This window comes from Anolis carolinensis, chromosome 4 (genome assembly GCF_035594765.1).
Source record: "Anolis carolinensis isolate JA03-04 chromosome 4, rAnoCar3.1.pri, whole genome shotgun sequence".
NCBI classification, from domain to species: Eukaryota; Metazoa; Chordata; class Lepidosauria; order Squamata; family Dactyloidae; genus Anolis; species Anolis carolinensis.
Window position 1 is genome coordinate 212,829,237 of NC_085844.1, and position 25,408 is coordinate 212,854,644.

Sequence of the window (25,408 nt, forward strand, 5' to 3'; positions counted from 1 at the left end):
ATGATATCTTCTCAGAATACTATGTAGTCTTTCTTTGAAATTTATCAAAGAATCTTAGGGCGCTTTCAGACAGGGCTTAAATCCATGACGAAACAGGTTTAAGAAACCCTTTCCCAAAATCCTGGGCTTTCCATTTGGCTGTCCCCATGCCATCCTGGAAACTTCAAGAAAGGCATGGGGCCGCCACCCCCCTCCCAAAATCCCTGAAAAAGTCTTAAAAGTAAAAAAAAAGACTTACTGGGTCGCCATGATGCACCAGAAGGTGGTGGGGGGAGGGGCAGGTGTGATTCCCCCCACCTCCTGGCATGACATTTCTACATGCCAGGAGGCTTTCCAGAGAGGCACCACAGCAGCCTGGTAAGTTTTCTTTTATTTTAAGGGCTTGGGGGGTTGGGGAGGTTCTCTGAGCTTTTGGAGGCCCAAAGAACCAAGATGGGCTGTGGGGACTGACCCTGGGACTGCAAAAGCAGTTCTGTGGGTCAGTCCCTGCAGGCCCCATACCCCATTAGACCTGGGCCTTTCAGGAAGGTCTGGGTCTAATGGGGTATCACATTAATTTGGAACAAAGTAGGGTTTACCTGCTTTGTCCTGAATACTCTTTTACCAGGGGCGTCATTTGGATGCCTCCAGTAAAAGTCCGATAGGGCCCGCATTTTGGGCCCTGTCTGGAAGCGCCCTTAATCTCTTTTTGCAGTTGTCAATAATATAAATTCTAATTAAATTTGTGATATACAGTGGCGTATTGTAATAGTTGAGGTGATGCACCTTTGCTTTTACAAATATCAAATTTAGAACAGAATGCTGTATTTATTGGTAAGTTGCTCTTATATTTAATTCTGTTTAACTAATGAGTTTTTTTTTTACAATACAGTTCAGGAAGCAAACTTCCAATTGAGTGCTTGTGTTCCTTTATTAGAGGACAAAATTGCTATAGTTCCTTAGAGACAAATGCTCTATCTACACCATTAATTTTCATTAGTCTTCTAGAGACAGTTGATGTGGTGTGTTAGCAGTACCAGATCTCATCTTAGGTACCCATTTGGTACCTAATCCATGGTCTTTCCCCAGCACTTCCTTATGTACAGCATGGAAATTTTATTACTGACATTGTGAAGTAAAATGTTTTTGAGCCCCAAGTAAGGAGAAAAGCTAGCATGGGGTGCTTTAGAGCAGAAATGCAGCCTTCAGAGAAATATTAAACCCTAACCATACCTTTGATCCAAATTGCTTTCTGTCCAAAATACTTTTCTCTTTGGAAATTTTAAGAAGATGCTTGAAGTTTGATTGCATGCAAATACTGAACCCCTCGTCTTTTAAACAGGGAAACAATTTGGGATAAAGGTAGGGTGTTGGGTTATACCAGCAAAGTACCAGGGAAAGTGATGCTTTCCCTATTTTCTAGTACTCAGAGGGGATTGATTTCACATATAGTTTTTTGCACTACCAGGGTTCCAAAGATGTGTTTATTGTTTAGCCATACATTAGTCTTCTGAGATGTCTTTACTGTATTAATAGCCAGGCCTGTAGCGAGGGGGGGGGGGGGTTAGGGGTTCAACCCCCCCCCCCCGAAATTTTTCAAGTTATAAAAAAAATCTCGTTTACTCATGAATTTTAACTGGTTAACCAAATCCCCATGCTAAGTCTATGAGATGCAAAACATTAAGAGTCCCTCCAGGCACTATCTCAAGCAGATATTGACAGGTTTGTAGCGGGGAGGGGTATGTGCTAGGGGTTCAACCCCCCCCCCCAAAATTTTCAAAACCCCTCCCGAAATTTTTTCTGGCTACGGCCCTGTTAATAGCTCTTGTTGATTCTATTAGTGGGCGACTTGCAGTATGTTCTCAATTTGCTTCTGATGCGATTAAAAAATTCTGTTAGTTGAATATCCTTTCCTTATCCTTTCCCACTATTGTAAATTAGACCGTGTATACTTTTGTATATGTGATTTTTATCAGAAGCAGAATATCTCAGAATAGCAGTTATTGTACAGCAAGAATGACAGGGTGGTATTGCACTGTAATCTGCTTGAGAGCTTTCCATAGGGAACTGTGAGAAAAGATTGCAGGAGTAGGTGCCTCTGGTCTGATATAATGAGATCTTCTTATGTTCTTTATGACTAGATAGGCGAACTTGCAATTTTAATGCCTTTTTTTATAGCTATACATCATTTTCTATCACACTTAAACAAAAATGTGCAGAATGCTGCTATATTTTATTTGGGAAGGAAAGCAGCAGTAGGGATCCAGTCTTGTACCATGTGCCAAATCAGTCATCCTACAGATTTCCTATCAAAAATCTACTTTGTCTCTGAAAATGCTGTTTGCTGTAGTGGGGACTGAAACCAGATCTCCCAGCTGTAATTTTAGTGTTGTAGCTATTGCACCACAACAAGATTAGAATCATAGAATAATTGAGTTGGAGGAAACCACATGGGCCGTCTAGTCCAACTTCCTACCATGCAGAAAAAGCCCATAAGATTTTTTTTTGTGTGCAAAGACAACGTGGTGTAGTTGTTGTGTGTTGGACTGGGATTCTGGGAGCCCAAGGTTCAAGTCTCTGCTCAGCCATGGAAATCCACTGGGTGGCTTTGGGCAAGTCACACTTTCCCACCACAGAACAAGGCAAAGGTAAAGTTCCCTCTGAACAAATCTTGCCAAGAAAGCCCCATCATATGGTCACCTTACGGAGACTTATGGAGTCTCCATAAGTGAAAAACAACTTGAAGGAACTCAAGAAGATCAGCAATATTTTATTATAACTTTAATAAGCAAAGTATACCTTTCTGCATATAAGGATTTCCATAGAAAATCCTTCCTTTGGAGTGTTGAGTTCTCTATACTGATGAGGATAAGTGTCAGGAATGGATTCAAGAGCCAGCTGGATGACTAACTGAAGATGTTGTTTCATTTGTTGGCAGGGTCATTTGGATTTATCAGATCCTCAAGTATGTCCCATACATTGCTGTCGCTTTATGCACACAGCTGATAGGCTATCTTTGAATGTGGTTTTAATCCTGGGTCCTCCTTTATATGATCATGTCTGGAATGTAAGCTGCTGCACGTTTAAGCCTTACAGGCACACACGGCTCTTCTATTAAACCTCAGCGTAATTCCTTTGCCACTAAGGGAATTGCTTACAAATATAGCATACTAGAGTTACAGCATTGCTATTTTGATGGCAGCAAAGGTGATGACAAGTGATTAAACACACATATAATGCTTTTTTTGTTTTTGTTTTTTGCATCTCATACAATGTTTCTCCAGGGAACATATAAAAGATTGCTTCCAGAATAAGCTGCTGTCTGCTTTGTCTTCCTAGCAGAAGGTCTCTGAGTAAAATCTGGAGATTTCAGAAGGGGAGGGGGGCAATCAGAAAGAAAGGCTGTCCAGAAGTGTGATGAAAACATGGTAGCTAAGGATGAATTCAGAAACTAACTGATACCCCACACATTCAAATGTTTTCATATTTGTCCAAAGGTTGGCAGGCCTTCTAAAACAATGGTGCCTCTTCAGGAATTTGAATATACTGAACTAAAAAAAAAATGGTGCCATAACACAGGCTGGGGGTGGATGCCAAGCTAAACCCTTTGGGAATCTTCCACCATGAACTTTGCGCACCTCCAATCATCTAATTGCATTGAGCCTGAAGATTATGAAGAGGCAGGTTATGAAATTTGTGGATATGATCACTGACTGGCATTTGGGCTGTTGCAGTGCTTGGAGGGGGAAAGAGGGCTGAAAGGAGACAAGGCAGTGCCCCTCACCCTCTCATCCCCTTAACAGTACTCTCCCCACCTTCTAATCCCCCCCCAATGCTACTGTGTATCTTTTTTCTTGTCTCTTACCCCCACCCCTCCATCCTCTCCTTTTTTTCCTTCTGCCCTTCATGGGTTTCCTGGTGCTGTAACTGGTGAAATAGCTGTGCAGCAATAACAAAACGGCAATAGCACACTTTTCAGACCTTGGTAACCACCCAGCAACCAATCACTCTCCCCTGATTTAACTCCGATCATGATTTAGGGCAATAGGGCACAGATGTAAAAAAGCAGAAACAGCAGAGGAATTTTTTAAAAATTGTATTGAAATCCCCAGGCATGCAAAAAAAAGTGCTTTAAGGTCAAAAATGATGGAAAGCCTTATGTTCCAATAGGATTGGGAATGAAGTAAGGACAATTTATTTTAAAGATATGGATTAATCCAAAGTGATCCAGACAATAAAGAACCTGTGAGTAGTTCCTTGGATCCATCTTTTATTGACTGTAGTACAAGAATGCTTGACACAATTCTACACTTTCACACACATTCCTTTTAATTCCTTATATCTGTCATTCTGTGAAAGCAAGTAGTCTTTCCACTGATCTAGATCACACTAGATCACAGCTGTTTACACCATTTGTCTGTTAATAGTTGCTATGGCCAATTCATCATTTGTGGCCAGCTGTCTGTTGACAATCCTTTCCATATTTAGCTAGGCTGGTCTTTGGATGGTGATAGAACTGTACTTGAATTGAAGCCTTCCCTCTTGATAAAACCTGCCAGAGGTTGCACTTCATCAGCAAACCCATCAGTCTCCTAGGATCAGTTCTACACCATGAGAAGGTGGCAGAGTAAGGATCTCATCACACACTAGAGCATGGATCCACTTTAAACCTGGTTGCTGCCTCCTGCAGAATTCTGGGGTTTGTAGTTTAGAGTTCTGGGGTTTGTGATGTGAAATCTTTTTGCCCCAGATAGGGAAAATAGATTGTATATCTGCCTTCCAAGAGCAATTCAAGGAATCCCGTGGACTGCTTCCAGAGAAGAGTTTTCACAAACAGTGCTGACTCAGGAAACTTCTCTTCTTCCATTCACTTTTTATAGTCGACAATTACAATCACCCAAAAGAATAAAAAAGTCCACAAAATCAAATATGTTTGACATTATTTTTCTGTAATCTAATATATGTTGCAACCCCCCCCCCCCCAAGTTTTCATTTGCAAAAAGAAAATTGTTCTATGCAGCCCAGTTGGAGTAATGGTTGCGATCTTTTAAGAAAGAAGAAATTCCTTTCATTCGTTTTCAGAAAAAGAGGTATATAAACAATGTGATATAGTAGATCCTTGGTATCTGTTAGGGTTTGGTTCCAGGACCCCTTGTGGATACCAAAACCCATGCTCAAATCCCATTCTATACTGTGTTGAAAATGCCAAAGTCAAGGTTTGCTTTTTGGATTTGGGGGTGGGAGAGTAATATTTTCAAAATGCAAAATCTGTGGGTATGGAAGACCAGCTACATCCTTTGAAATATAGCACACTAACAGTCCTAACCCCCTTCCAGCAGCAATAGGATGCTGTGATGAGAAGCATTCGCTGCCATGGGCACACCTGCCCACTCAGATGATAATGCAGTGACCTGCAGCTTTTAGAATTGTTTTTTCGAGGCTCCTTGGTCTGTTAATCTTCTGAATTCTTAAGGTCAAATATAGCTGTGCCACTGATTCTGTTCAAAAAGATATACTTATTTATCCCACATGTTCTTCAAAATTTCATTACCCTGTTTTGTTTTCAGATTAACTTGTCAAAATGGGATTTCTTGCTACTTGAATAGGGGGTCATTCTGCCCCAACCTGCAACACAGGCGACATGGAATACAGTTAGTTGTTTTAAAACCAATTCAGCTAGGATGGACTGTCACCCACCTTTCCAGTGTTAGACACTGGGTTGTCACCATGCAATCTCTCCATCTTCTCCCTGGTTTGAATGGGTGGCTTTGCTGAGCAAAACTGCCCCAATCCATCTCCTCTTCCCTCTTTCTAGCTCAGAGGAAAGGGGATGGTGGTAGTATTCTACATGGATAGTGGACTGTTTTGCATTTGAGTTGGTCTGTTGTCCACACTATGCTGGCTAAGGGATTCTAGTTCTCCAAAGGCAACTTTTCCAAGTTCAGATAATAAATCATCATTGTTAATGACTTCCAAATTAAATTTGTTACTTTGACCTAGGTCCTCTTGGGTGAAAGGTAGAGACATGCCTTCATAGCTTTGGTTAGAACTAATTCCTGTAGAGTTTTTCCCCCAGATAGTAGTCTTTTTTGCCCCTAGAATCTAGATTGTGTTCATGGACTCAGGAAAAAGCAACTGGTCTCTTTGTTTCTTCTTGAGTTTAAGCAAACTGAAAAAATATAATATGTGTTGTGAAATTCAGTTGAGAGATTGCCACAGTTCTACAGTACCAATGACTGACTGGTTTCATTTTGCATTTCCCAGAGCAACCCAAGATCCGGCTACCACGCCATTTGCGACAATTGTACTTGAAGACAGTGGGTGAAGTAGTGAACTTGGTGATCCCTTTCCTGGTATGTGAATCATGATTTCTATTTAATGGCTGTTGTTCTTTATGTTTTATCTGAGGAAAAGCTAACAGTAGTTGAGAAGGCAAAGTGGCAGTTACAAGAGACAGCAAATTCATACTCTGAGGTGTGTTTCTGTGGACAGACTTCAGCAACTAAAATCAAAATCAGTGTTAAATGTCACATGTATTCGAACAGAGCTTTGAAAAAAAATCACTTTTTTTGGAATCAGAGCAAAAATAACTAGTTAAATAAAATTGTGTGTGAAATATTAGGGGAACTAGTATATGAAAATAAAAACAGATACTCATGCTTTTTCAAAAAACATACCCTGGTATGAAAATTGTATGGTATAGAAAGGTAACTCAATAAGAGGGCTCAGAAAATTTTTGGACTACAGTTCCCAGAATCCCCTAATCAGCACTCTCACTTAAAGGGAGTTGTAATCTAAATAACACTGTTCTGGTAGCAGCTGCAGAACAAATTGCCAATGGTCAGTCTTGCTATGGGATTCTGGAAGTTGTAGTAAAAAGGAAATCATAATTCCAAGCTCTGGTCATTGAATCATAAGTGTTACATCCAGGTTCTGTGTCAGGCTAGATTTATTCTCATACACAATTTTCTGTAACATATTCGTACGTAATTTTAGTTCACATACGAATTTTGAACCCAGTTATTACCTAGTATTAAATCCTATTACTTTTCAGACTGTCATATTTAAACAAGTGCAAATGATTCTATTTATGAACAACACCTTTAATTTCAATGAATGTAGAGGCCAAATGATAACTGTTCCAATTACATATTCAACTTGTGACTCCATTCTTTTCATCTTAAAATAGGATGTCCTTCTTCCTATCGGAGGAGCAGGCTGAAGTAAATTTAAATGAGAATTTACTGAAGTTCTAGATGAACTCTGTTTTACTTTTATATGGTCTGACACCTTAAGGAGCAATGAAACAAAAAGAAATATGGGCACTTGAGAAGAGTTCATATTAAGACATGCTGGTGTTGCAAACATGGTACTGCATAAACTATTGAATCTTAGCCAAGCTGCGTTTGGCTGACGGTATGATTTACAGAGGTATCCTGGTTGCATATTGCAAGCTGCGCAAAACCTGAACATTAAAGAAAAATGGTATTACACCCTTTTGATTTGACTCTTCACAGCACTAACTTCTGATACTAAATCATCTTTGTGTTGTCGAAGGCTTTCATGGCCGGGATCACAGGGTTGTTGTATGTCTTTCGGGCTGTGTGGCCATGTTCCAGAAGCATTCTCTCCTGACGTTTCGCCCACATCTATGGCAGGCATCCTCAGAGGTTGTGAGGTGAGGATGCCTGCCATAGATGTGGGCGAAACGTCAGGAGAGAATGCTTCTGGAACATGGCCACACAGCCCGAAAGACATACAACAACCCTAAATCATCTTTGATTTTCCTCTGATTTTCCTACCTAGCCGTTATCATATCTACCTGACAAAATATCTCTACATAATAATAATATCTGATATCAAGATTGTTATCTATATTCAGAAACAAAATGTTCCAATCCAGCATTAGTGTTGCAGGGTTGCCCGGAGCCTAGAATAGCTCTTTACCAAAAATAGCATGCACTAACAATATGGAGTGGTATAAAGGGATTTATAATAGAGTATAGAATCTTGTGCATTTCCTCGGGTATTTCTGGATAGACCTCACTGTGGATCTAGGAACCTCCCTTAAAGGGACAGGTGCCAGAAGCAACTGCTTGTGACACACATTCATACTTGCCTCAGCTGTCTCTAAATATTTATTTGAGTGAAGGGTTTAGAGACCACGGCTTTTAGGAAAAAGCTCAAGATTAAAATTTGTGACAGCCTCTCTCCAGGACACTTACTAATACAACTGCACAAACAATGGTTTTAGTCCAGTAAAATAATATTACTGGATTCGCTATAGAGATGGGCCTACAGAGATGGAAATACAGTGCAACCTTGGTTTCCGTTGGGGTTTGGTACAAGAATCCCCTTGGATACCAAGATCTGTGGATGCTCAAGACACATTGTATATGTTGGCAAAGTAAAATGGCATTCCTGATATAAAATAGCAAAATCAAGATTTGCTTTTTGGAATTTTCTTCAATATTTTCATCCATGGATGGTGGGATCCCTGTTTGTGGAAGGACTACTGTATTGCTTCTGACCAGAATAAGAGTAAAAGGTAAAGGTTTCCCCTGACATTAAGTCCAGTCATGTCTGACTCTGGGGGTTGGTGCTCATCTCCATTTCTAAGCCGAAGAGCCGGCGTTATCCGTAGACACCTCCAAGGTCATGTGGCCGGCATGACTGCATGGAGCGTTGTTACCTTCCCGCCGGAGCGGTATCTATTGATCTACTCACATTGGCATGTTTTCTAACTGCTAGGTTGGCAGAAGCTGGAGCTAACAGCGGTCGCTCACGCCGTTCCCGGGGTTTGAACCTGGGACCTTTTGGTCGGCAAGTTCAGCAGCTCAGTGCTTTAACACACTTCGCCACCGGGGCTCCTTAGAATAAGAGTAGTGTTAGCATAATTATGTATTTGTGCTATTCTAGGCCATCTTAAACACTAACTGCTAAGCAAACTGCTAAACTCTACCAAATGTCTTGCTTCATAGTGCTGTTTCCAGCTCTTGCTTACTCCAAGTCTCAATGAAAGAAGAACAGCTGCTGATTGCTGTAGATTCATTGTTTATTTATAGATACTGGGAAGAATAAAATAAAACTGTTACCAAGACGTCCTTACGTTTTTCTTAGGGAAAGCCCAAGCCACAGGTGACCTGGACCAAAGACGGACAACCTTTGGATCCCAAGCGAGTGACTCTACGCAACAGTGATAGAGACTCCATCTTCTTCATCCGTCAAGCACAGCGTATAGATTCTGGAAAATATGAAATGACTGTTAGGATTTTGGATGAATTAGAAGACAAAGCCACAATTCATCTCCAGGTGATTGGTAAGGGCAATAGAACCATGTAGTTTATCATCTTAAACTGTGGGAGAGAGTATGCCCACCAAGTCTATTTTTACACATCCCAGGATACACCAAAAGCCTCTGAGAGAAACCCCATTTGTATATATGTGATTTCTTTGGGAAAAGAAGCCAGGGATTTCAAAACCATCCTAAAACGTCCCAAAACATCCCAAAAACATAGTGGTTTTCATTATTTTCCTGACACTCAGTGTGATCCAGGTCCAATGGTCTAAATCAGAACATGACTGTTTTTATGAATATGGGATTGTGATCTAACTCACTAGTGCATTTACCCAGTCCTGATGGCTCAAGTTTGCTTCATGTTTGTCTCCTGATTTTCAAAGAGTCTCTCCTAGATGAAAACAGGTCCCCCTCTCTAAAAACATTGAGAATTGACTCTCCACTAGCCAGTTGCATGAGTTTTTTAAAAATCCAGGTGAGGGCTTTGGAGGCCATAAAAATGACCCTGGTAACTGTCAGGACCCAGGCTGCAGAGCACCAATAACCTTGCACAGAGACCAGTCTCTATCTAATATCTTTATTAAGGAAATATATAAAAACAATAAAAACAAGTGAAGAATATAGTTCAGAAGTAGACCTTTCAGATGAGGTCAATTATAGTCCAGAAATGTATTGTCCAATATAAGATATTAGAGTCCAAAGTTTTAATCCACTTGACCGAAACACACACTTTGCCAAGCAATAGTGTGGGGAAATAACAGAGTCTTTAAAGTCCAATGTAGCTAGACAACGAGGCTGGAAAATAAACTTGATTCTTGGCTGGATCTGTGACTAGAAGACGAGGCAAACATAAAACATGAACAGAGTCCAAGGAAGTCCGTGAGACAAGACAAGGCTGGAAACTTGATCCGGGAAACAAGGAACTGGGATTACGAAGTCCACACACGATCTCTCTCCTCAAGCTGAACAATTGACTCCGCAAAGTATCCCTGGCGCTAAGCACCTATATTGGGTCTCGTTTTCCCGCCAACAGAACTCTTTCCCTAGAGAACGAGAAGCGAAACCCAACTCTATCCAGATGTGTGACTCCTTAGAATTTCCCAAGGGAAGCAAGCCTAATCAGCTTGATTTCTGGCAGCAATGCGTAAACTCCTCCGCTGAGCCTCTCTGTTTCCCCTTTCCCGGGAATAAGATTCTTTTCTGGGAAACGGGGGGGAGTTCTGCCCAAGGCCTGTTTGGCTGAATTCTTGAGAACAAACATCAACATCCTGCAGGTGAGGAGACTCCGGCTCTGGCTGAACCGGCAAAAATCCCATGTTTTCCTCTTTGTCTGTCACAATAGTACTAGGAACAGGACTACAAGGCCCATGAGTCATCACAGTAACTATGTATGACCTATACTTTGCAATTCACCCCAATCCCGATTTAAAGGGTGATCACATGAATATTTGAAGTAAAATTATCTAAAGACAGGGATCAGCAAATTGTATTTCTCCAAGCACTGGGAAGCCTTGGGTGTTCTAATTGGAAGTCAACTGTTACTAACAGTGCTATGGATTTTGAAGAGGCATGAATGGAGGCAAAAGGGAGAAATGTGCCAAGAGGAAGGCATGTAAAGCAAAGCGTTGTTGTGATCACCTTCCATCTGGAAGTCTATGTCCTCATTGCAAAAAACCATGTGGATCCACTGCCAAGACTACTTTTGGAAGACAATCATACTCGGCTATATGATCACCTATAGTAATACTAGAAGGATGGTAACTCTTAGCATCTCTACTCAGCAGAGCCACAGTTGCTGATTTAGCTTGTTCCCTGAGTTGGCTTTTGTGTTTAGGGTTTGACCTTATTGCATAATTGTGTAAAAGGAAAATGTGTATCCAGAGAGGATTGAAGAATTTGGAGTAATTGTTTCAGGCATTACAGCTACACTTGAAGTGTAGGTCAAGTAAAATGTCCTTTCAGCTACTTATGATCATGATGAATGAGGTGTTCCTTTTTCAGTAGGATGGTTAAATGGCTGCTATTTTTGTTATCTGGTGCCTCCTGGTGTATTGTTCTGAACTGTCCATTTGTAGGCAATACATCCTTAATACATCAACAGTAATTTATCTACATTTTGTGATATTTTTCAGAGAAACCAGGTCCTCCTGAGAACCTGAAGCTACTAGATGTCTGGGGTTTTAATGTAGCACTTGAATGGAGCCCACCCAAAGATAATGGCAATGCTGATATCTCGGGTTATACAGTCCAGAAAGCAGACATGAAGACTAAGGTAAAAACCGAGCCTGGATGATGTATAATGTAGAAACAATAGGATCTTTTAAATATTAGAGGGAACAGTAGTGGGTCCTCTAGCCATCACCCAAAATTATATTCTAAATGACATTTAGATACATTGCTGCTTAAGGCTTTTGTGACAACATTTGCTTTTCTAGAGCATTTGGCTACAATCCGATACAGAGTTTTTCTGGGAGTGAATCAAATTAAACTCAACAAGATTTGTGTTTTAACAGACACGTACATAATTGCATTCTTCATCTTGAATTAACTGAAAGTTACACTTTAATCAAACACTTGCCATGGATTTTAATGAACAGTGTACACAGTTTAATGTAGAGAAGCAATGCAGTTCTCAAATATATCTGGTTGTTTTACTGAAAAAAACTAAAATATTTGGGAAATAATTGAAGCTGAAGATTCCTTCCTAGTTTTCTGTTTAATAAGCAATAGTTAAAGTTTCATTTATTTCATAATTGAAATAATTTATCACTAATCATTCTACAGACTTATCCCTTCGAGAGGAGTTGTATTGGGGAACAATGCCCTTATTTTGCCAACAATGAATTAAAGCTGATCAGGGATTTGAACTTAGGTTCTCCATAATTATCCAAACTGTTATACAGGAAAAGAATGGGAAAGGCTGATGTGGGAATATTCAGGCAAAGCAGTGGGTTGGAGGCCAGGCTTTAATACAGGTTGGTCATATAATATATAATATTCAGGACTTTTAAAAAAAACCTTCAAGTAAGTCAATCCTATATCTTGTTCCCACTAAATGTTCTTGTGCAGTATATTTTTTTTGTTCTCCATTACTGTGAGAATTTGGGGATTTTTTTTTCCAAAATGCAAAACAAATGAAATCGTTAGAGATTTCTTTTCTACATTTTTGGGATTCCATTGCTCAGTTGTGCATGTGTCCAAAGTTAATGCACAACCACACCGTGCTATGGGTCAGATCCCATGTGTCTGTTGCAAGACTGTGTGAAGTATGTATACAATCAGTGGAGAAATACATACCTGGTCAAACACCTGGAATGAATGTGCAGTAAAGGCTGACTGTCTTTCTATAGTTTAGGATGTTGATTTTCCCTCTTTTTGGAGTCCATAATTGCAAACTGCTTACACCTTCATGCCTCTTTATTTCTTTACCAACAAAGTAGATAATGGAAGGACCCCAGGAATACAGAATTTGGCCACAGTTAGTTTAGATTGTGGGAATCAGGTTAGGATTAATGAGAAATGCAAATTAGAACCATAAGAATGATTCATGTATTTATTTTATGTTTCTTAAAAACAAATAAATGGAAACGGTCACAATATCTTAAATGAGAAGGTAACTCAGGATTTCTAAAAAGCTGTGCATGCCGATTTTAAACCAAAAGCCAACAAAACAGTCTTTCTAAATATAACCATATTTTGTCCAGCAAATCTTTCCCTTGAGAACTTTTCCTTCTCTGATCCCGCATCAGCTACTGCTTTTTCAGAAATGACAGACGGTCGACCTAGTTTGCCTTTGTAACAGAGCTTTGTTTGTGAGATCCAATCACAATCCCTGCAGAAGAGTTGGCACTCCCGGCTATTTCTGGAAACCTGAAGCTCTGGCATGTTCTTCCCTTACCTTCTCTTCAGAAATAGCGTTTCGCATTGGGAGAGATTCTCAGGGGCATTTCACATGTAAACATGTAAACCTGGTTATGCATTAAAAATCTAATGGATACACAGCCACTTGAGATGTTTTCCAGTCATTTCATGCCAAGATACTATTCATGTTTCTCGTGATGGTGCTGTGAAAAAAAATGTGACTATCTTATGTTGACATGTATTTGCTTCTACTATAGCTTCATCTGCAAACCCACAATTATGCTTTTCCAACTCCTTTTCCTTAGGATCTCTTACCAATTTAAACTGACTTATTTGCCTTATATATGCAAAAATAAAACAACAAATAGCTTTTCTTTCACACTGGGAGTCCACTCGTTCTGGGAATTCATCATTTAAACTGTAGGAGTATTCATGAATGTTGCAGATGTACAAAAATTTGTCTCTATATCTGAGAATCAAAGGCCTCATTACAAGATACAAGACCTTTGCAGAATTGTATGCAGATAAACAAAAATGTATGGAGTGAATTGCAGTACAGTATATTACTTGAAATCTAGCCTATACATTTCAAGTAAGAGCATGATAGTGTACTAGATGGCTAGAAAGAGGGCAAGATTATCCCTGTTTACTGATGTCATGGACTAAAGTACTTCACTGCATAAAGAATTGAAGTCATGAATCTGCACCTCAGTGCAAAAGAAACACCAGAAACAATAAAATATTTGGCAGGGGGAGTTTTTCTTCACTCTCTATTTCACGCTCTCCAAAAGGAAGGGTGAATTGTTTCTCATAAAGCTGCATATCATCTTAACAAATAACAATATTGCATGTGCAACTCATTGCCATTGTGAGCAATGACGGCACAAGACATCATTTTTACAAAGTCATGTAAGGATATGTAAATTATTTTTATGGCCAACATTATTTCTAAAACACTATTGTGCTCAGTTTTGGCAATTTTCCTATTTTAAAGTATATTTTTATAAAACAAAAAGTGGCAAAGTTAACAAGGTATTATTTGTGCATAACAAAGTAATAGATCACACCAATGGGGTTTTAAAAAAAATCTAAATTCTGCTTTCTCTCCTTCAACAGTGACTCTGAAAACATTATGGATTGCAAAAACAGGTTAAATGACATGTTTTGTTAAATTCACTAATATGGAAAGGTGGAGTCTGCAGCTTGTGGGCTATAGTGCACGTCATTTCTTTCCTCTTGCAAGTACTTTATTCCTAACTAAAATCATGCACAGGAAAAATGTTCCCACAGTTGGCACAATTATCCTCCATTCTCACATGACCTCATGAAGAATCACTAACTACACAGGTCACTATTGCAGCATTGATCAGTCAACTGAAGAGACTAAGGGTATTTTGATGGCGTCTTCCTCCAGGGCAGGGGGTTGGACTGGATGACCCTTGTAATCTATTTCAGTTCTATAGTTTTATGATTCTATGAAATGTTAATAAAGTTTTGTCTCTCTGGCAATGCCTGAAGATGTCTACAGGGCAGCTATATTGATATTTTCATGTTTAAAGGATGATCTTCTTTGCTTTACAGCAATGGTTTACTGTTCTGGAGCACTACAATCGCACTAACTGCACAGTGTCTGATCTCATCATTGGCAACAGCTACACCTTCCGCGTCTTCTCAGAGAACCCTTGTGGCCTCAGCGAGAAACCTGCTGTCGCCAAAGGGGTGGCACACCTCAAAAAAACAGGTAGGGGCTAAAGAAATGTGACAAAAAATAAAGACCACTTTCCCTTCCTTTGCTGGGCTAACAGTCCTCTATGGAAAGGAGTCACAGCAGTCTAAGTATTCCAGGTGGATCATACAAAATCTGGAAAATGTCTGTAAGTGACTTTAGGTTTCACTATAACAGAGTAAAGCTTGCAGTGGAAGAGCTATGCTGGAGGAATGGAAAAGTCTCCTAAAGTTTCTCATGGAACCTAGAAATGGTGGAGAATAGTGGAGCTGTGAATGCGATTTCCTGCTTCTTGGCAGGGGGTTGGACTGGATGGCCCATGAGGTCTCTTCCAACTCTACTATTCTATGATTCTGTGACTCTATGAGATTGGTTTGAATGTAGAGAAAGGGTGCATATTCAGAAATATTTGAAAAATAGTTAAAGAATATGTTTCTCAAATATCAAGAGACCATGGTGGGAAGAATTCTGGACTGATGAGAACCTTTGGAATTCAGAACATTTTATTTAAACTTCATATGTAGTTGTTTTACATGAAAACAGCATGTATTGCACATAGAATAGTAATTCTTCACAGAAATATTTCTGCATAGAAAATGCCACCCCCTAGATAGAAAATGCTGGAGGTTTTTTGAACACAATATGCCCTAAACTCCAGACAGTCCAAAAAGTCTGCACCGTTTTCAAAGGCTTACTCACAGTGAAAAGAAAATAGCTAGAATCACTCATCATTTCCTACAAGAAGAAATTAGCAAAGAATTATATTCCCTGTGTTGTCACATTGTTGTCACAGCATTGTTGTATGTTTTCTGGGCTGTATGGCCATGTTCCAAAAGTATTCTCTCCTGACGTTTCGCCCACATCTATGGCAGGCATCCTTTGAGGATGCCTGCCATAGATGTGGGCAAAATGTCAGGAGAGAATACTTCTGGAACATGGCCATACAGTCCGGAAAACATACAACAACCCCAATTATATTCCCAATTGAATGTAAAGTGGAAGAGAATTTGCTGCTTATATTAAACACAGTTTTCAAGTTTGTATTGTCTCAAAAGCTATTGTTACCTTTTGTCCACATTTTGTATCTATTTGTTTCCTGCTTTAGTAATTGTGTGCAAATCAGAGCCGTTCAATAGCCGAGATTTCTCTGAACCTCCAAAGTTCACCCAGCCGCTGACTGACAGAATCACTACCCGAGGTTACAGTACTCAGCTTGTCTGTTGTGTCCGGGGTTTCCCAAAGGTGAGTACGACTCTGGGTTGAATCATGAACAGTGACCCTCTGCTGAAAAACCTGTAGCAAGCACAGCAAGAGAAATCTGAGGAATTTTCGGCCTCTTTTATCACAGTTGACAGATAATGGAAATACAGGTGAACAAATCAGTTGGTTTACAGCTTGTGTCACTTTTGCATTCTTTTCTTTCAAACATTAACATCCAAAACATTCTCAGAATGAAACTTTTCATTTAAATATGTTTTTAAAATGTGTTTGCCCCAAACAAAGATTTCTTAATGTTTTATATATAAAAAAAAAACATTTTGGTACATACTTTTTTTGAACTAAGACCTGCACTACAGCATTTAAAAGTGTATCCCAAAAGAGTGTGAAGACAGGACAAGAATGTTTGACTCTCTAGTTCCCCGTGTGATGGGGAAGGTGGCAATGTGGGTGATGAGGAGTATGGGGTGATGGATTCCCCCGCTGCCCCACGGATTTGTTGCAATGCCGGCAAATTCCCCTGTTGTCACTCACGTTAGGGTACTTAATGTGAGGAGGTCCTTATAGGAGTTGCACTCCAACAGCAGGGTTGAAAGTTTTCCACTTAGGCTTTATAGTCAGTGGGGCTCCCTCAAACTCACTTGAACTTATATTTGGTTTTGCTGAAAGCCATGTGTCCAAACCCAAATGCTTCCTTTTCTGCATTCTTGTATAGTAGAGTAATGTGTATATTTCCTTTCTGGTCTATTTATTTCCCCACTTCTGACATGGATTGAAAATGCCGTCTTGGCATCTATAGTAAGCATGTCGAGGGGACAAATATTGTCAACCTAATTATATTTTTATAATAGTGGTTGTTTCATTCTGCACCACCGGGAGCTCCATTTCATTCTAAGTAACTTATTATTATTATCAGAGGGCCCCTGTGTTGAAAGAAAAGGACATTTCTGATGATAGAGGTGGGCAAATGGGCTTTCTACCAACTCCCTGGATACCCAGCAATTTCTCAAGACCTGAAAGTGATGCTGCTAAACAATAAACAATGGGTCTACTCATGAACTATATTAGCAAGCAGTAAATGGTTGTTACAGTCTGTAGCAATTCTGGGGAAATTGGTCATTAATGTTTCGAAGCTTCATAGGTGTAAGAATAGAGCGAAAGTTGTCTAGAAAACTATAACTAACTAGGCAAAGTTGCTATCCAGCTGAATCAAGAAGCGGCTTTCTTTCTCTAATCAATTTAAAACAAAAATAAAAACATACGTATTCATTTCTGCTATATCTTTCCTTTGCTCTATTTCAGCCCAAAGTCATTTGGATGAAAAATAAAATGGAGATTGGAGAAGACCCCAAATATCTTGCCATCACAAACCAAGGTGTTTGCTCTCTCGAAATTCGCAAGCCCAGCCCCTTTGATGGTGGGGTCTACACTTGCAGAGCCGTGAATCCTTTTGGAGAAGCCTCTGTAGAATGCAAACTGGATGTGAAAAGTATGTGAAGTGTGGTCTTTTTGCTTACGCTTGCCTGTCTTAATACTGTTGTCAGCATTTTCAAAGAAAATTAGGTGGCTATTGTGAGGGAATTCCACAGACATGTGGAGCCCTTTGTCACTTGCCCTTCTGTGGGATTTCCAGCCACAATCTTATAATGAGTTGGCTCAGTATTTTGGTTTCCTGAAGAGATGTGACTGACAGCTACCATATGTTTGCCAGAGGCAGTGGAAGGTTGGCATTTTGCCATCCATTTGCTTGAATTGCCAACATTTATTTCCATCTTGAACATTCCAAGAATTGATTTCACACATTAATAATGTTAGTTTCCTGGACGGATGGCCTATAATACAAAGCATCTTCCTTTGGAAATGATGTACAGTGAAAGGTAGTTACAAACTTGTGCCATATGTTTTACTTTGATTCATTATTTTAAAAGGTGGTCCAATCTAGAGAGGCAGCTTGATGATGCAGTGTGTTAGGAGCTAGAATTGGCTACAACTCCATTAATCCCAATAATGTTGCTTGAAGCTAAAAAGTGGTGATATAACTGATAGAAAATAAGCTTTATCACCACTAAATCTGTGGAATAGTCTAGGTGGAAGAAACATCAAACCCCTTTAACAATATTCCTCAGAATAAATACAAGTTGACTAATCAATCCACATGGCTGGAAAACAGATCCCCGAACAGGGATACAACTCCCAACGAGGCAACAGGAAGACATAGTCCCACGCTTATAAAGAGCATAATAATAATAAAAAACAAGCTAAACTGTGCAGCAATGGCCCATCTCCTACACTAACAGATATGAGAACCTTTCAAGCCAGTTATAAAAGCAAGTTTCCTCTCCATCTGTTCCCAGCCACCTCTCTGTCCTTGAACTGCCACGCTAAAGCATACATTAATCTTGTGGAGTCTTGTAGATACAAAAAAGTCCTTCTTTTGGCCTTGGATAGCTGTTAATATTTGGCAGTGATGCATAGAAGAATCCATCTGCCTGGTGGCAGGGGACCACAGTGTTACCATATTAGCTTACTAATTATATTTAGCATTTATATAGCCTTTTATGGTGTTGTTTCAAAAATGTCATTAATATATTTTTACTGCATTCCTGTAAGATCGGTATTTTCCCCATACTGTGGGCTATCTAAGGTCCCTAGCAGAAGTAGAGGTATACCAGGGATATTATGAAGTATGTCACACATGACCATCTGAAGATATAATGACTCCATTGCTTTCTCCTCCGGCTTTTCTTTTCTGCCATCTTATTCATAATGATAGGAACTGAAGGTGACCTTAAGCCAACCCTATCATGGGGTTTCTAGAGTGTGTCACACTCGTGGTTTCCATAGCCAAATGGGGAATTGATTCCAGAGTCATAATCCAATATTCAAATCACTACATCATACTGACTCTCTCATAGCTACAAGTCTGACATTCATCGAGCGCAGAAAGGGAAGCATAGTAAAAACTAGCAGGGAAGGGAGGAGTTTGTGTGCACACTTTCCTCTTGGAAAATCTTGCAATCAAAATGATGAAATCCAATAAGTTGCACCTGATCATATTCCCAGGGTTGGAAATCCTGTATTTCCCTAATAAGATCAATGCAAGCTTAACTACGCAGCTGAGGTATTGATTTCCGCAGCATTCTATTAATGGCAAAGAACCTCCTGGAAGCAGGTTGATTGGCCCTCTCCATCTGCAGTGCCCCAGGCCAGCTGGGCAGTCATAATTTATTTCTCACACAAGGCATCTTGCTCACATTTCCATGCTTCAGCAAAGTGGATCTCATTGCCCAACCTTCCAGTTTGAAAAGACATGACTCCTGAGCAAGCAATTGGAACACCTGCATGCCCAGAACATTGGAAAGAGAGCCAGAATGGGATCCCAGAGCCAATGAAAAAGTTTCAGTATGTGCAAAAATAGCAATTTCTTCTAGGAGAGGAAATCTCTAATACAAAAAGCAATTGACTCTCTCACTGCAGTTTTGAAGTGTATTGGTGTATCAAATATAGTGTGCTGTCTTCTAAACAGCTCCCTGAAGGTTTGTGGTAGGCAACGGTCTGTATGTGCTTTGCATTTTGTTCTTGTAGGACCCCTGAAAAGCATTTTTGCACAAAGTTCTCTGCCAAAGATTAGCTTTTGTCTTCTGCATTAAAACTGATCACAGCTGTCTCCCAAGAACCTCCTGTCCCAATGCACTTCTTACTAGTATTTCTGGAGTTGTACTTCTTAAAATCGTGTCAGAAGCGAATTGAGAATATATTGCAAGTTGCTTCTGTTGTGAGAGAATTAGCCATCTACAATGACATTGCCAATATGGGGATGCCCATATTTGTTACCATTCTGTGGGAGGCTTCTCTCATGTCTCTGCATGGAAAGCTAGGGCTGACAGATGGGAGCTCACCTTGTCTTGCAGATTCCAACCACCAACCTTCAGGCCTTCAGGTCAGCAGTTCAGCTGGCACAAGAGTAACCCATTGTGCCACCGAAGCTCCTGGAGTTGAACTGAAGTGATACTTTGATTCTGAAGGCCATGTTTCCAATTTTCACCAGAAAAATCGGCAAGTCATGGCATTTTCCCATTAATTATCAGATGATCTGACTGATATATTTAGTCAATGCACTTCTTGGTTTATATGGCAGATGGTTTTGCTACCACTAATGCTTCTAGCAAGACCAAAATGGATACATTTCATGAAGAAGAAAGGCATAAGAGCTAACCATGCATATTGGTTGTAACATTTCTTGTGTTTTGCAGTGCCAGAATGAAGATGGTACTTTGAACTGGATGAAGAGCAAGGTGAGTTTGACAGCACTTTAGAGATCATTCCAACTTAAATGACAGCCAGAATATGTTATATCAAAGTGTACGAATCAAACATCAGAGACAACATTGGTACAAGGTTGGTAACATCTGGCATTACCACTAGTATACTGAATTATGCAGTGCAGGAACAGAGGTGTAATGAAACAAACCTGAAATAACTTCATATAAATTGTAATATGGGTTTTCATCTGCCTCTACTTTTTGTGCTAAATGCATTTTCTGAATCATAACTGAAGATCACATTAGTTATCTATACACATAATAAAAGTGAAAATCTGTATGTGTGTATATGGCATGGGTGTCTGCTCACACAGACAGCCTCCGCCTCAACAAACAAGCTGTAGTTCCCAGTGCTGAAGAGCCACCAAGTCACTCTCTCCCAGGACATTGCAGGTTACAGCAAACACATCCCAGTGTCCCTTTGTCTCACCATTTGCATGACCCCGCCCACTGCCTCTCCTTTAACCCTTTCCTACCCTCTCCTATGGTGCACAGCAAACAGAGGAATTGATCAGCAACTGAATATACTGCAGAGGTTTGGGGAGAATTCACCATGATTTATAGGAGTTGTAGGGACTGGGATGTACAGTTCACCTGCGATCTAAGAGCACTCTGAACTTCACCAGCGGTGGACTTGGAACTAATTTTGGCACACAGACCCAACAAGGCCACATTTGCATACTGGTAGGGTTTGCGGGTGATTGACCTTGACATCCAGGAGTTATAGTAGAAAACGCTGAACCCATCTGATGAAGGATCTGGACCAAACTTGGCACATGAATTCAACATGCCCAACTGGGAACACTGGTGATTTAGGAGGTGATTGACCTTTATCTCTGGGAGTTATCATTCACTTGTATTCTGTGAGCCCTCTGAACCCCACCAATGAGGGATCTGGACCAAACTTGGCACACAGACCCAATGCTGCCAACTTGGGGTGATTGATGTTGGCATCAGAGAGTTATAGCTCACTCGTATACAGAGAGGACTGAACCCAGCCAACGTCAGATCTGGATCAAATGTGGCACACAGACCCAACATGGCCAACTGTGAATACTGGCATGGTTTTGGGGTGATTGCCCTGGGAATCTGAGAGTTGTAGTTCACCCTTATCCAAAGAATACTGGACTGAACCCAGCAGATGACAGATCTGGCCCAAACTTGGCACACAGACTCAACATGGCCAACTGTGAATATTGGGGGAGTTTGGGGAGGATTGACCCAAGTGTTTTGGGAATTGTAGTCTACCCACATCCGTATGCATTTCCTAATGGGAGCATGCATACAAAACAAAAGCAAAGGCTGAGTTTTGTTCTGAGGCATAGCGTAGCATATGACCAAACTGATATTACCCAACATCCAAAAAACCAACAAGGCCCTTCTCAAATAACCCAGGCACTGCTGGGTACACAAGCTAATTATAATCTGAAAACCTTCATAACAAAACACAGAACATATACATTCAATTAAGATAGATCAATATGCAAAGCAGAAAGGGAGATGAGAAAAAGCAAAAGAGCTGTGTTGGGGAGAAAGGAAATGATATAGGCTTGTAAATTCTGATTTCCTGCACTTTGCTACATCCTTATCCATAAGGTAGCAAAAGACTAGATAGGGCTCCTTTATAATTACTGTTGGCCTAAATCCTGTAGTTTTTGTTTGTTTTTTTACAATTTAAGTAGAACCATTTAAACAATTGGCTGTACCCATATGATTCAACAACAGAATGAATACTCTAGGTGAGATTAACTGACAAAATTCCAGTCCTTATGGCCAAAAAGAGATCTAATGGTCTATTTCTGTGATCAAAACAGTGTATAACAAATGAGCCCCTTAGTAGTTTTAAACTACATGGGCAAAATCTTGCTCTGTAAGATGAATTGCAGTATTGCTTTAATGTAATTGAGAATTCAATGAAACACAGCCAAATGAAATAAACCTCTTTTAAAATAAAATTAAAATGCAGTAAGTAACTAGATCATTTGACAAGTTTTTAGACATATAGTACATCTTGGAGAATTCAGTATATGAACCAGGGTTGAAATATTCCCTTATTCCTGGTTATAAGTGAGAGAAAGAAGGCGGGAAGTGGGAGATACTCCATTTTCAAGGAAAGTACATGAATGCAAGCACCAAAGTGATCATATTAGGGTTATATTCTGAATGTCCAGTAATCATGTCATGCTCTGCTTGAATTTTTTTTGGTTTTCATATTCCCTGTTGAAAGCCAGCTGGACCCTTTGCAAAATTCCCTTGTCTGGAACAATACCTTTATTTATTTTCATCCTGTGGTTCTTAGAAAGGATCTGTAGCCTGGAAATGAAGATGCTGCTCTACCTTTTCAAAATCTGAAGCTTCTGAAACAAAACCTGCTAGTGTTTCAGCTGCATAGAGTGCTGACCATGGAAACTATCATTAATATATTGCTACTCTTGGCCATGGAATACAGCCATCATTACCAGTCATAAATAAATGTGCATTTAGCAATAACATTGGAATGATTCCAGTAAAGAACTTGGGAGGACCTTCTTACACATCAATGTTCACTCATACATGATGCATAACACTTGAACAGAGTGGATAGAATAATATACATGCATTGCTTGAACACAATATAAGAACCTTTAGTTTAATGCCCACATATGTCTGATAAAAGATTTCATAAGTAGAAAATGTGGATTGTGTACATAAAATTTACACAATGTAGAATTGCCCTATGTAGAATTAGTCCATATAGAACCCTGCTCTGAGTGGCAGCAATGCATCTTCAGGATCTCAGACTTCAGGAGTCTTCTGTAGTCCTGCTGGGTGACCTTGAGTATTTCCTAGGAATTTCCCATCCAGGGACTAACCAATTGCTTAGTAGTCAAAACCAGAAAAAAATAGATATGCCCAGATGGTATTGGTGGTTGCAATGTTGACCTATTTAGTGTTTGGTAATTATGGTGATTGGGTAGAAGGCACATGTTTGCCTTGAGCCAATTTACTGTTACACATAGAAGCTGACAGGTTGAAGTGGAAATCCTCCACTGCCCATGGAGGCTTTCCACATAAGCTGGAGGCCTGAAGAGTCAAGGTTTCGACATATGTGGGATAATAAAAAACCTCTTCTCAAGCTATCACCCTTTATATGTAGAAAGGCAATGGAATGAACCTGAAAAAGACAAAGCTAACACTCACTCCCTCATTAGGTTCGATCTACCTGCTTGCTAAATGTCAGAAGAGGGCTTTCGTAGTCACATGGATTGGGGTGAAATGAACTAATTAGGCCAGGAAACAGGGAGAGTAGCTAGTGAGCAGTCATGGAGAGAAGGCAACCACTTTCCAAAGAGACCTGTACTTTTGCCAAAAGGCAAATATAATTAAAGAAAGAATAATTAGCAGATTTTTAGAAATCCTGCTTTGGAACTGTATGGAAAACATCAGTCTCTAGTGTGACCCAGAGGTGCTACATTCTCCTTGATATGGTGGCTGCAGTGATGAGTGTTACACAGGGTCGTAGCCAGAAAAAAATTTCGGGAGGGGTTTTGAAAATTTCGGAGGGGGGGGTTTAACCCCTAGCGCACACCCCTCCCCGCTACAAACCTGTCAATATCTGCTTGAGATAGTGCCTGGAGGGACTCTTAATGTTTTGTGTCTCATAGACTTAGCATGGGGATTTGGTTAACCAGTTAAAATTCATGAGTAAACCAGTTTTTTTTTTATAACCTGAAAAATTTCGGGGGGGGGGGGGTTGAACCCCTAAAACCGCCCCTTCGCTACAGGCCTGGTGTTACGTGATTATTGAAATCCCACCTTAGTAGTGTAAGAGGTTCTGTGACGGTCAGTCAAATTGGAGGTGATAAACAACAACCTCCACTATGAAGTATTCCCTTTTTCTTCAGTAGGCCGCAGAACAAACAGCATTCAGAAAAGCTGCAATCCTATTAGTGCTTTATTTCCCCTCAATATCATTGTGGGCACGTCTGGAGATGACATGAAGCATGCCTGTTCTAGTTAATATTGTCAGTTATGAGACAGCAAACAAAAGAGAGTGGCTTCCAGCTTCTTGTTTTAAAAGTTCTGATCATTGTCTTTTTTTTTCTTTTTGGCTACAGATAGTGGAAACATGTACAAACCATTTTAAAAGACTTTAATGAAAACTGGCTCAGCCAGATGTACCAGATGGATGTGTTATCACCATTTGCTCCTTGGCTTCAACAACTGTATATTTGTTAGTTTATTTATGATGTTTATATGTTCCTGTATACTGAAAGGCCCTCAGAGTGAAAACCAACAATGGTGTACAATATGGTAAACATTTAAAAGGCCTCACAATCATTAAAATGTAAAATAAAGAGGGATGATAAAGTTGCTTGAATGATGGCAAGGGAAAACCCAACATATATACAGTCAAGTTTCCCTGGGCTGCTACAGCTGAGAATATCTTCATTTTTGTTGCTACGTGTCTGATTTCATTTGTTGAAAGTACCCAAGGAAGAGCCTCTGAAAATGGTTAAAGAAGTTATGGATATGGATATGGATATGGATCAGGGCTGTGCAAAATTTCATTTGTGCCTCATTTGTCATATCTATTTTGTAAGATTCATACATACGATGCAATATTAAGAAACTCGAGGGGTGCCCACGCAAAAAAACTTAAGATTCAAAATACCTATGACTTTTTGGAAGAGTTATATAAGTCTCATAAATGGCTCCAGGTCTCCATCATGGGTGCCGCTTCTCCCCCAAAAGGCCTGGGTTTGGTTTCCGCAAAGGGCTCTGAGGGGGATGGAGAGGAGGGAGGGAGGCCTGGCTGAATGGCTGGGCAATGAAGAAGCCTCTCCAGCATATGGCCAGCCCAGAGAAAGACAGGCAGAGACCACACTTACATTGAAGCCTTAATGCGAGAAGTGAACATAATTCTGGGAAATGTAGTTTAGGGTGGGGCCTTTTGAATTCTCTGCCACAGGGATCCTTGCCCAAACTACATTTCCCAGAATTCCACCCTGAGTTTTTGTGTTC

The 25,408-nt window shown here is 40.1% G+C and overlaps 1 protein-coding gene across 1 annotated transcript in view; it reads left to right on the forward strand.

The window, feature by feature from the left end:
• mybph (myosin binding protein H) overlaps positions 1-24,741 on the forward strand; it is a 34,034-nt gene extending 9,293 nt beyond the window's left edge. The window contains exons 4-11 of the mRNA XM_062978737.1: positions 6,244-6,332; positions 9,100-9,298; positions 11,410-11,549; positions 14,720-14,879; positions 15,970-16,106; positions 17,385-17,571; positions 20,336-20,377; positions 24,502-24,741. Coding sequence (XP_062834807.1) covers positions 6,244-6,332; positions 9,100-9,298; positions 11,410-11,549; positions 14,720-14,879; positions 15,970-16,106; positions 17,385-17,571; positions 20,336-20,346 — 923 coding nt within the window. The 3' untranslated portion in view covers positions 20,347-20,377; positions 24,502-24,741. The remainder of the gene's footprint in view (positions 1-6,243; positions 6,333-9,099; positions 9,299-11,409; positions 11,550-14,719; positions 14,880-15,969; positions 16,107-17,384; positions 17,572-20,335; positions 20,378-24,501) is intronic.
• The last annotated feature ends 667 nt before the right edge of the window (positions 24,742-25,408 follow it).